Consider the following 12,885-nt stretch of genomic DNA (forward strand, 5'->3'; position numbering starts at 1 on the left):
GGAGCAAAATCAAGAGTTCTAAAATAGCAATCAATAAAATACTGTCAAACATCTATTTGATAGATATGCCTAAGTGTACGTTGCAAATATTCAAAAACCGAAAACATTAAACTTCAACTTATTTATGAAATTAAAAAAAAAAACTACAGACAGAACACAAACATTTTGCTTTTTAACATATTAAGGAAGTAATGAGATGCTAACATAAAACGTAGAGACATGGATGAAGCTGGAAACCATCATTCTCAGCAAACTATCACAAGAACAGAAAACCAAACAACATATGTTCTCACTAATAAGGGGGAGTTGAACAAGGAGAACACATGGACACAGGGAGGGGAACATCACACACCGGGGCCCATCAAGGGGTGGGAGGGCTAGGGGAGGGATAGCATTAGGAGAAATACCTCATGTAGACGACGGGTTGATGGGTATAGCAAACGACCATGGCATGTGTACACCTATTTAACAAAACTGTACGTTCTGCACATGTACCCCAGAACTTAAAATATAATTTAAAAAAGAAAAAAAACAATGTGTAGAGTTATAAGTTACACTGGAGTATATACCTCACACTGAATCTAGGTATCCAACATTTCATACAAAAAGGTTCAGCTTCCAAAAACACAATAGCTGAAAAAAAAGTTACTAAAACAATAATTTCCATTAAAAAAAAAAAAGTAGGAGCACTCAAAACATAAAAACCCTATACTTACAAAAAATGACTATGGTGTGAGTTGAGAACAAATAAAAATTACATTCCTTGGATCAAGTAAGGGACAACAGAAAGTCCCATACTCTCATCCAGGCATTCACACCTGCAATCCCAGCACTTTGGGAAGCTAAAACAGGAGGATAGCTTGAGTTCAAGGCTACAGTGAGCTATGATTGGGCCACTGTACTCCAGCATGGGTGACAAAGCCAGACTCTGTCCCAATAAATAAAAACAAAACAAAAAGATAAATAAAAACTCTCATTACTTAAGATTTTAAGACAATCAGTACAACTCAAAACCAATGATTTAGCTACAAATTTTAACTTTCATGCAAACCCCAAACAACCCTAAAATGTGTAATTTGAAACAGTTACTTTTAGAACCATCAAAATTCAAAGATACTATTTAAAAATCCAGAAATAAAAACAAATTTGAATGATACATATTTTCAGCATCATTTAATTCTTTAATACTTTGGGGACATTTCCTTTTCCTTTAACAAAAAGAATAGAAGTGATACTACATACTGCTAGTAGAAAATTAAGAGGTTTTCTATAAAATCCTATGAAATTAAAATTAAATCAAGTCTTATTTTTAAAAATGCAAACAAGTCAGATAATAGACTTAACGACCATGAAGCAGACCCACTTCCCTCTGAACCAAGGATTTCCTATGCTTTCTAGATATCCCTTCAGAAAAGGCCTTCTCTAAATTAACTGAACAATTTGGAATACCAAGAAGTAGGTAGAGAGCAGGAATGTGAGCAGATCATTGAATATATGTTTTACTCCATGGTGACTAAAATGAAGTCCATAGAAGCAGGTGAGGAAAAAAACAACACAATCTCCTAATGTGCAGCTGTCACAGACCCAGAGCAGTCTGCTGCTGTGACTCTCTGCCTGCGACCTGAGGGTCAGTTGCTTCATTAGATGCAGTGGAAATAAAACTGAACGGGATCTGAAGAGAAATTTTAAAATGGAAGGTACATCTCAACAGCTTTTACTTTTGGTGAAGTCATATGGCTTCCACCATTGAGCAAACTGCAGTGCTTTTTTCCTCTGATCCTCAAAGCTTTCTCGGATGCCTTTCCTCCAAAGTCTTGGTTCTATATCCAGCATGCCACCTATGATTTCCTTTTAAAGAAAGAGAAAAGCACAAACACAAGCATGTATAAATGATGAAAACATAAACTACTTCTGTTTATTCTGCTATAAAATATAACAAGTAGTTCTCCATGACAACGTTCAAGCATAAATACTAGTTGAAGTTAAAAAAATGTTTTCAATTACATCTAACTATGCAAACCGTGTGATTCTAAGAGTCCAAGATAGCCGCACCTCCTATCAAGCAATTTGTCCATTTTGTTGCTTATTAGTACATCTACTAGATGGTAACAAAGGGGAGGCAGAAAAAGTGAAATTAAATTAATTTGATCTCTACTAGAGGCTCCGGTAAACGATTTTGCAAAAATGTTAATCAACTTGCAGCAATTATTAACTTGATTGCTCAACTGCAGGTGAAACCCAGGCTAATGTTCTCTCTCTGCTACCAAGTATATTTATAAATTAGTTTCTTCCACTATTAGCAGGAAATCTTTTTTTCAGGAAACAAAATCCTATTGTAATACTAGTCTAAGTAAACCTATTGATAGAATTAAAAATTATATATTACTTTCATTTAAAAAAATCACATTCTCAAGTCCTATAATAAATGGCTTTTTGGTTATCTGCGTATTATTTTTGATTTCCTTCATGATCTTCTTCCTGTGCTGTTAGCTATAGAAATAAATCAAATTTAGTCATGTGAGTATCCATGTACAGAAAGACATGGGGGAGACTCCTAACGCTTAAATGCTTAGAGGGAGGGCAGTATGGTAACAAAGAAAAAAAAAAACACAAAAACCAAACAACAACAAAAAAACACACTAAGGATCAAATTCTGCATAGTCAGTCTAGCTCCACTGGACTGTGTGGTGAGATCCTGCACAAAGCACATAATCTTTCAGATGCAGGTTCTTCATCTTACTTGGGGACCTACTATGCAGAAGCAAATGGCGTTTATGTTGTAGGGGATACAGAGATAACACACAGTTGTCTTCAGACAGAATAGAATCTGGAGCTGTGGTGGGAGCCGTAATAATCCAGCTATGCAACAGACTGTCTCATAAAGTAGAAGGTAAGTGTCAAAGCAGACCATTTGGAGACTCAAAAACAAAACAAAAGAAAAATCTATTTGTTGGATAGACCAAGAGATGCTTGATGGAAAAGGGAATCTCTCATCAGGGAAGGGAAATAAAGGGGTCAACAGAGATAGTAGAAAAGAGAAATGGGGCAAATTTAGATTTAGTTCAAGAGCTTCTCAGCATTGGTCCAAATAAACAATGTAGTTTAAGAAAGCCTAGCTTACAGAAGTTTACCTAAAATTATCTATAAAAATACCAAGTTTTGTCTTATATGTACCATATAAGCTTGACTCTTGTTCTGTTATCAAAGCAGCTGTTAATGGAAAGACTACCCCCATAATCTCTTCTTGCTCTCTGAACAAGTGCTTCAGCAGCAGACTGCAGGGAGGTCTGGAGCCCACAGGCTACTTCTTAAGAAGCAAATTTTGAGGAAAATGGCTCAGTGACACAATGCTGACAGAGAAAATTTACTTTTAACTCCAAAACTGTATCACATAAACCAGAATGCATGAATAATATGTGAAGAGAAGGCAATCTCCCAGTTTAATATATACAACTTTTAAAAACTGGATATTTTACGTTCTTTTTTCTAGGACCAAGTTTTTTTGTTTTGTTTTTGTTTTTAATAAATCCAGCCATAGAGTTTCTAGCTATAAAGTTCTACTGAGTAACAACAGGATTTTTCAGAACAGTGGGAAAACATTTCCTTCTACTTAAAAAAAAATTCTGAACACCTCTCAAACAACTTCCTGTAATATGTTGCAACAGTTCAAAGATGCATGTAACTCTGTTACGCTGGTTAAACCATTAAGATCAAGAGCATTAAAAAGTGTTGAATCAAACCTCTGGAGTTGAGATTCCTCTTGAGATATTTCTACCCATTGCAGAAGATGGTCCTCTGCAGGAGATGAAAGTGGGGAGCAGGGTGGAAAACAGCGAACCCCAAGCAGAGCTCATTAAGGCCCCTCTTTTTTAGAGGGCCTGACTACATAGGGATAAATATGAGTGGAAAGGCCTGATCCACACTAGATTAAAGGCTCACTTCTAAAACTATCATTGCCCAGATTACTTTTAACTGTTTCAGTTACTGCATTAACTTTATTCCACTTCCTGACAGTAAGTAATAAAATTCTGAGACACTTTGTATACTTTAATTTAAAGACTGTACACCACAGAATATAAGAAGGCATCTGTGGCAGTGGATCAAAAGATCTGTATGCTTATATCTGCCCAGAAACTATCAGCGTAAAATGAGTCATGTGTTCTTCTTGGACTACACCTTGCTTAATTATAAACGAAGACGAGAAAATTTGTTCTCTAGTTCAACCTTGACTATATGTACCCCTAGTTCTGTCACTTACGAGCGTATTACCCTGGGCAAGTTACGTAATCTCTCTGTAGCTCAGTTTCTTCATTTGTAAAATGAAATTTACAATAATATCCACACAATAAGATTATTGTGAGCATTAAATGAATGCTTAGCTCAGTAGCTGGCACAGTGTAAGCCCTTAATAAGTTTTAGCAATTATCATCATTCTCAACACAAGCCTGGCTGCCTCCAGAAATAACCATTATAGTAATTGTTGACACTGTCAAGAAATGTTTGGTTCCAAAGTAACATTCCTGGCTCTGTTATATACATTCCGGGACATTTTTATTAATAGTTGCTAGGTATTCTCTCTCTAAAAACTAGGTGGAGCAGTACTCACCAACTTCTTTGTATACTGTGCCCAAAGTTTTTATTTCCCTTCAAAAGAAAAATGCTACCAAATTGCCAACTCTGGGATTTTATCAAATTTGTGAGCATACCTTTCCAAAGTAATGAGGGAATTTGTGCTGATCTTCAATGACATGGGCAAACCCTCCGTGAAGGCCAAAATCCACAGAGAAGTAAGGTAATCCTCTGGGTACCTAAATAAACAGACAAATCACAAATGGAATGTAGTATGAAACCAGAAAGTTATGTTTAATCCCTCTCTTCTTCTCTGGAAGGACAGTAATCTTAAGCATTCCTCAAGACAAAATGTATAAAACGAATTTCCAATTCTAGAGATATTTAAACAATGACCTAACTTTCTGAGTAAAATATCTCATTTTGGTAGCCTTTCAGCCAGACAGTTCATCATTATCTATGAATTATAATCAAATCCAACTATTTTGCTGTCCTTGGGGAAAACCAAGGGGGAAAACTATACTTTTTAAAAATGCAAATGCAGAATAATTTCCCTTAGACTACACAAATAGAGAAGAAGTATATGCCTTCTTGTATTCTACTCACAATGCAGAACAGCAAGAGGGACCTGGCCACATATTTAGAGCTCTCCCTGAATCTTTACAGTTACATATTTATCAAAGATAAATTATACAAAAACAATCATAATTTTTCATGAGCTAGTGAAGTGGATACAGCAACACTTAGTTTACCAGTCTTATTTCAAAATATCTCCAGGATTAAATCCCTACTGTCTTTTTCTCTCTCTGCCTTACTTCTTCCTTCCCTCCCTCTTTCTTTCTCTCTCTCTACACACACACACACACACACACACACACACACACACACACACACACACACACAATTTTAAACTATCTCATGACTAGGAAAAGCCATAAATTCTTGTTTTCTCTATCAAGTAAGTAAATTTCGTGTCCTTGCAAGTTTTGCTTCAAAGCCCAAACTTTGCCACTAGAAATTATCCAAGTAGGTCAATTTATAGCAACATTTCTCCTCTCTAATCCCCTCATATAGTCTGTACTTACTTATTTGAGCATTGAATCATATGGTCCTACTTAACTATACAAATTGCGTATCGTGTCCTTTAAAAGGTACAACGTGGGAGGGCACAGTATGGTATAGTGGAGAGTGGTCACCTTGAAATCTAAGGCAACTAAAATTAGGGCTTATAAAGTTGTTCATGTTATTTAAAAAGCACAAGTAAAAATCTGTTCACGAAATAGTATATAACATTAAATACAGAGAAATGGGTTGCCATTTGTGGCTTTAATTTTTCTATATTTCCACATGTTTAAATACAATAATGATGTTACGACCTTGACTATTAGGAAAAAGTAAAATAAATGAGACAGACAAGGCTCCAATTGCAACTCTGATTCTTGTAAGTGTGTTATCTCAGACAAGTTAATTAACATCTCTGAGTCTCATGAAAAACATGAAGAAATGCCCTAGTCCCCAATTTACCAAGAATATACTGCCTTAGGTGACAAAAGGGACTTTGCAGATATTATTAAGGATCTTGAAATGAGGGGATTTTCCTGGGTTTTCCAAATAGGCCCAATGTAATCATAAGGACACTAATAAGAGAGCGAGAGGAAGGTCAGAGTCAGAGAAAGACGGAAGATACTACACTCTTGACTTTGAAGAGGAAGGAAGGGGCCATAAGCCATGGAATGCACGTGGCTTCTAAGAGCTAGAAAAGGCAAATGAAAGGATTCTTTCTAGAGCCTCCAGAAGGAATGCAGGCCTGCTGACACTTTGATTTTAGCCCAAAGAAATCCACTTTGCACTTGTGATCACCAGATTTTTAAGATAAATCTGTGGTGTTTTAGGTCAATGTGTTTGTGGTAATTTCTTATAGCAGCAATAGGAAACCAATATACATGTCAAGGCTCAACAACCTATGGCATATATGCCAAGGTGGCACAATGAACACACTACTACTTTCACACAAAAGGCAACTGCTGCCACAAGCTTCTCTATTCTCTCCCTGCAGGCTGCAAAAGGTACAACCTGCTGCTTGCTAGAAGAGTTGTTAGCAGGCATTACAAAGGCTCTAGTATCAAAGGGTATGTACATTTAGCACTTTTTTCTGCACTGGCCAGTCAGAGGAAATGCATTTGGAACTCTGGCACCACTCTTTAAAGGCACTGACAGAATTAAAGCAAAACTTTTTATTTATGGTAGAAAAACAGAAGTATTTGGATTTTTCACTTTTATTCCAGATGTTACTTCTGACTTCTTATAAGTATCCTTGAGTTTGAAGGCCTCTGGTAAACCCACATTTTCGTGAGAAGTGCTTTCCTCCGTTTACAACATCAATTTCTAAATGTTGGATGTTTTTTCTATTGCTATAGGTATCACAAAATTAAACTTAAAATACCATTTTTTAAAGTTCAGAAAGAATTCTCATGCAATCTCACTAAAACAGCCTTGTGAAAAATGACTGCTTTTCTCAACAGTTACTTATTATCATGCAATTCCTCTGGATTGAACACTCAGATCTGTTTTTCCTGTTTATTTCCATGAACTTCACATCACACTGAAAAGAAAGCAAATGGGCCGGAGAAAATGAACAAAATGGGTGGATAAAAAGAAGCTTACCTTCATACAGCAAAGAAAAACATAAATTTGTAAAAATCAGAATGGATTATATATACGTGAATCTCTATTATAAGCCAAGAATTTACACAGTGAAAAAAACCACCCCACCCTCAAGGATGCAGGCAAAATATTTCATGACATTATTAAGGACATAAAGTTTTCAAAACAAGTACAATAAGTTTCTTTCAGAAGTAATAATAATGTTAAAATAACTCACTATTGTTCACTTCGTGTTCAAAAATATTTTTATTAATTTTTGAAAAGATAATGGAAAGTTTATTAACTAAAAAGTGACCTCCTTTGGAATAATTCTTATACTTATATACTCTTCTCATTCTCACTTCCATCCACATAATTATAAAATCTTAAAGCTAAAGGGGGCTGGGCACAGTGGCTCACACCTGTATTCCCAGCACTTTGGGAGGGGGAGGCGGGCAGATCACGAGGTCAGGAGTTCGAGATCAGCCTGACCAACATGGTGAAACCCCATCTCTACGAAAAATACAGAAATTAGCCAGGTGTGGTGGCGCACACCTGTACTCCCAGGAGGCAGAGGCAAAAGAATCGCTTGAACCCGGAAGGTGGAGTGATCATCACTGGGCGACAGCGTGAGACTCCGTCTAAAAAAAAAATGTAAAAGGGATCTCAAGAGGTCATCTGGTTCATCCTTCACTGACCCCTCAGCTAGTCTCAGATATAATACTATGTGATGCCTTAATAAAGGCAATTGCTATCTCTGAAATGCTTTAAAGTTGAATACACAACTGCCATTTTTACAGGATCTGTGTTTCCTATGTTTCATAATGTTAAGTTAAAATATTAAGACCTCCTGGCTACTTAATAAAGGCACTCATTGAGCTTTTAAAAAAGAAACAAATAATAAGTTACTAGATAGTTCACCAGTAAGAAAATGTATATACAATATAGAAAATGAGGACTAATACATCAAATTTTTTCTCCTTTGAAATATTTTCAACCGTCATTAAAATTGTGTTGTGAAAGAATACTTAACAGCAAGAGAAATTATAGCATAAGAAGTGAAAAAGCTCGCACAAAAGATGTATGTACATTAAATGCCTTTTTCTACAGGCACATAAAGGAGGGAAGTAAACAGTACATTTAGAGTTTCTGTTTTGTTCTACACTGTTTTTTTAATATGTTGTCTGGCCCAATTCACCAGCAGAGAAGAGAAAATGATTGTAGACAATGTTTTACCTCTAAAATAAAACTATGTATCTTGAATAATGTAATAAAATGGAATCTTTTGACTGGAATATAATAAGTGTAATAAGGAATCCTATTAGATACGTGACATGTAACAGGAGTCTGGCTTTCCAAAAGAAGAAATGGGGGAGAAGTATTCCAGAGACACTTATTAGAATAGGGACTGGCAAACTTTTTCTGAAAAGGACCACATAATAAAATATTTCAGGCTTTGCAGGTCATACGTTCTTTGCAGGGACTACTCAAATCTGCCCTTGTACCATGAAAGCAGCCATAAGCAACATATAAGCAAATGGGTGTGGTTGTGTTACAATAAAAGTGCATTTACACAAACAGGCAGAGGACTGGGTTTAGACTGCAGGGCTTGAGTTGCCAACCCCAGGACTAGACTATAAGCTCCATCAAGTCTGGAATCTTTCTGTTTTGTTCCACCATGTACCAAAAGCATCTTGAACAGTGCCTGGTAAATATTAGGCACACAATAAATATTTGTAGAATAAACTACTTTTTGAATAGAAAAACAAAAAGGAACCACACTTCTATTAAATCTCTATTCCATTTAATTTGTATTTCTAGAAAAGAGAAAAAATCATTACCAGACATGCTCAACTTATGTGTAACTTGTACATAAAAGTTGATCTACAAATAAAGATTAAACTATGAGGTATGATTAGGCAAGTCTCCAAAAGAACCCACAATCTAACTCAGCTACTATTTTATAGTTTTATAGGAACATAATAGTGAACCTTTGTATAAGAAAAAGAAAATGAGTTCCAAATTTAAAATGGAACCTCTAGGAAAATTTTTCTCTCAGTATAATTGCAGAACACTATATTCCAAAAAGGCCCTTCTTACCACTTGTCCCACAGGGGCTAGGAAGCTCACCACAGGAGTTTTCAGTGGCAAATTCTAATAGCTGCCATAGCCAATTACAGGCACTACAGTGGCAGAAGGCCAAAGGAATGTTTCAGGTAGAAACATTCATGTGAACAAATAAAAACCCTCTACAAACAAATAAGCATTTTCTAGACCAGGTAGGATAAAAATAACTTCTTCATTTGTGGAATTAGTAATTTTGCCTTCAGTCACTCAACCAAATGGTCCCTTTCTCAACTAAGACATGGAAATTAATAAACATCCTGAGCACTAGGGTAATTTCTATGATACTTACAGACTTTCTGATATCTTTGGAAGAGAGATCTACCAACTTCTTGTTCATGGACCACTCTTCATCAGATTCCATTATGGCTTTCTAAGAAATACCCATTTGTTAAGTGAAAAAAGAACATGTAAGTAAATAAAAAGGGACAGTTTATAACAAGTAATATGACAAATTAATTATGAGGTATATTATACAGAGTAGGCCATTATTCTGAACTGATTAAGGCTTTAATTTTAGATATTTAAAATACGAACTTCTTAAATTTTTAAAATCCTACTGTTAGCCAAAGATAATACTCTTTTACTCATTAACTGTTATACTAACAAGCTCAACTTTACATGACAATCCTTAATAAGACCAATCAATTTAATATGAAACATAATTTGTGATCATAAATTTCAATCTACAGCACTGCATTCATAAAGATTACTAACTAAATTCATTTAGTTTTACTGCTCTTCTTCCAAAAGGCAACAGAGTAATTTACATGCTTTCTGGCAACCAAGGACTTGAACTATTTCTACTCATATAATGAAGAAGTAAAAATACAGGAAAAAATGTACTCTAGAAAATAAAGCCAATTTTTTAAAAGCGCAGGAAGCATAAGTCTATTTCAAACAGATAGCAACTTAACTTTGATTGCATGCAACTCAACGCTTTTATTTACCCCTCACACATTTTAAGTTTTTGATGTCAGAATTTATATAACTATAATGTGTCAATTGGTAATTTAAAAAACAAGAATTTTTTTAAATGCAGGGAGAAAATACATATACATGGAATAAGACTTCCTATGCTAAGCAATGTAACTACTATTTATGGTAAATAAATATTTAAAAGAAAGAAAAGCCAGAGTGATAAATATAAAATAACTTCATGTTTTTACAGTACTGTTATTAACAAAGCAAATGTTAAAGATAAAATAACACTCAAATAAGTTCAATTTAAATAGAACAGATACAGTGTTATTCCCTATTTAAAAGGTACCAGTTGCTTGGCTTGACACTGTAATATATAGCACATTCAATATAAAAGCGTCTTCAATGATCACATAAAAGGTTTAGTGTAAGCCAGGTGTGGTGGCTCACGCCTGTAATGCCAGCACTTTGGGAGGCTGAGGCGGGCAGATCACGAGATCAAGAGATCGAGACCATCCTGGCCAACATGGTGAAACCGCATCTCTACTAAAAATACAAAAATTAGTTAGGCGTAGTGGCGCATGCCTGTAGTCCCAGCTACTCAGGAGACTGAGCCAGGAGACTCGCTTGAACCAGGGAGGCAGAAGTTGCAGTGAGCAAAGATCAGGCCACTGCACTCTATCCTGGAGACACAGCGAGACTCTGTTTCAAAAAAAAAAAAAGGTTTAGTGTAGTAAAGTGATACACCATTCTAAGAGATGACATTTCTGTCATCCCATATGAGCAGAAGTGGCTGCTCTATGTTAGGTCACATTCCTCAAATGACTCTAGTCACAATCATCTAGGACTCTACTGAGGAAGTACAAAATTAAGCACTCTGAAAAAAAAAGTATAATAATCTCTCTTCAACCAAGTTTGGTCAACACAGGACTGGCATGGGTCTTTGGGATTATCTGGCTTATTCTCTTATACCTTAATAGCACAATTCTTCACATCAAATAATCAGGTTGTCTTTAAAGATTTCTAGAAAGAAAGTAGAATTTTACCAATTCATAAATCTTAACAGATTTTAAAATTCTTTTTCTTGGAACTTACAGTTCATATTAATAAATTTTATCATTCTATGCTGTCTAAACATTTTATATGCAATCTTCTTAAACCAGCTCACAAAACACTACTTTCCTTTATTTTTGGACATGTTACTATTTCATATATGGTTCTACATTCACACATCTATTATTAGTCTATAAATTATAATGTATTCAGGTCAGAATCAAACACATGCTATTTTATAAAAGCTCTCTGAATACCGTAAATGACACTTTGTTGGTTATGAACTCTAGCCATTATCGTATGTCCAAAATTGCATATCATGGTTAGAAATTTTCCTTTTTACAAATAGCATATTAAATACTAAAACTTACAGCAATAACTTGCCTCAGCAATTGTAATGTGTACTATTTGTTGTTGTTATCTTTGGCTCTAGTGTATTTCAGTAATCAGTTTTCTAGAGTTGTGACTATAATTTTGACTTGAAAGTACTTCAAAGTAAAATAATGATTTCATCTGAGAAACGGGAAATTATTATAAGTTACCATTTGATAGTATATTCATACGCCTAAATAAGCATGCTTTTAAAAAGGTCAAAATCAAAAATTTCTTCTGAGAGAAATTTATACAGCAGAGTATTTTGTACTTCCATTTCTTTCTTTTTTTTTTTTTTTTTGAGACAGGGTCTCACTCTGTCGCCTAGGTTGGAGTGCAGTGGTGCAATCACAGCTTACTGCAGCCTCCGCCTCCCAGGTTGAAGTGATTCTCCTGCCTCGGCCTCCCGAGTAGCTGGGATTACAGGCGCCCACCACTATGCCCAGTTAATTTTTGTATTTTTAGTGGAGATGGGGCCGGTCTTGAACTCCTGACCTCAGGTGATCTGCCCACCTTGGCTTCCCAAGTGAGGCACTGTGCCTGGCCTATTTCATTTCTTTTTTTTTTTTTTTTTTTTTTTTTTTTGAGACGGAGTCTTGCTCTGTCGCCCAGGCTGGAGTGCAGTGGCCGGATCTCAGCTCACTGCAAGCTCCGCCTCCTGGGTTTACGCCATTCTCCTGCCTCAGCCTCCCGAGTAGCTGGGACCACAGGCGCCCGCCACCTCACCCGGCTAGTTTTTTTTTTTTTTTTTTTAGTAGAGACGGGGTTTCACCAGGTTAGCCAGGATGGTCTCGATCTCCTGACCTTGTGATCCGCCCGTCTCGGCCTCCCAAAGTGCTGGGATTACAGGCTTGAGCCACCGTGCCCGTTCTTTATATAAATTTTGATGTAAGTATATATGAGAAAAATACATTAATCAAGACAACAATATTTGTAAAATAGCACTGTAGCAAAAAATAAGCATATATGCAAAGACTACTTATAAATACCTTAAAATAGATGGGAGCCATGTCGCCCACTTCCTTGGGCAGAGGAATGCATTCATAAACCATGTGGTACTGTTTCTTCATGCCCATATTAGTTTCCAAAAAGATGCAGTCTAATCCTTTATCTTCAAACATCTTTACCAATGATTTTCTGAACATCTGAAACAAAAGAACTAGGTAAATAAAACACTTAAAGGCGATTCAAAATAACGCATTT

The 12,885-nt window shown here is 35.8% G+C and overlaps 1 protein-coding gene across 2 annotated transcripts in view; it reads right to left on the reverse strand.

Annotated features, from left to right (window-relative positions):
- Positions 1-1,155: 1,155 nt before the first annotated feature.
- The window catches only part of CWF19L2 (CWF19 like cell cycle control factor 2), a 123,397-nt gene continuing 111,667 nt past the window's right edge, over positions 1,156-12,885 (reverse strand). Inside the window, exons 15-18 of one of the 2 annotated variants that reach the window (XM_023208163.2) lie at positions 12,672-12,827; positions 9,629-9,709; positions 4,707-4,808; positions 1,156-1,848 (exon numbers count right to left, since the gene is read on the reverse strand). In XM_023208163.2, coding sequence (XP_023063931.2) covers positions 1,705-1,848; positions 4,707-4,808; positions 9,629-9,709; positions 12,672-12,827 — 483 coding nt within the window. In that variant the 3' untranslated portion in view covers positions 1,156-1,704. The remainder of the gene's footprint in view (positions 1,849-4,706; positions 4,809-9,628; positions 9,710-12,671; positions 12,828-12,885) is intronic. The other variant, XM_023208164.2, reaches the window with a different exon arrangement.

The sequence above is a fragment of the Piliocolobus tephrosceles genome, chromosome 13 (assembly GCF_002776525.5).
Source record: "Piliocolobus tephrosceles isolate RC106 chromosome 13, ASM277652v3, whole genome shotgun sequence".
NCBI lineage: Eukaryota > Metazoa > Chordata > Mammalia > Primates > Cercopithecidae > Piliocolobus > Piliocolobus tephrosceles.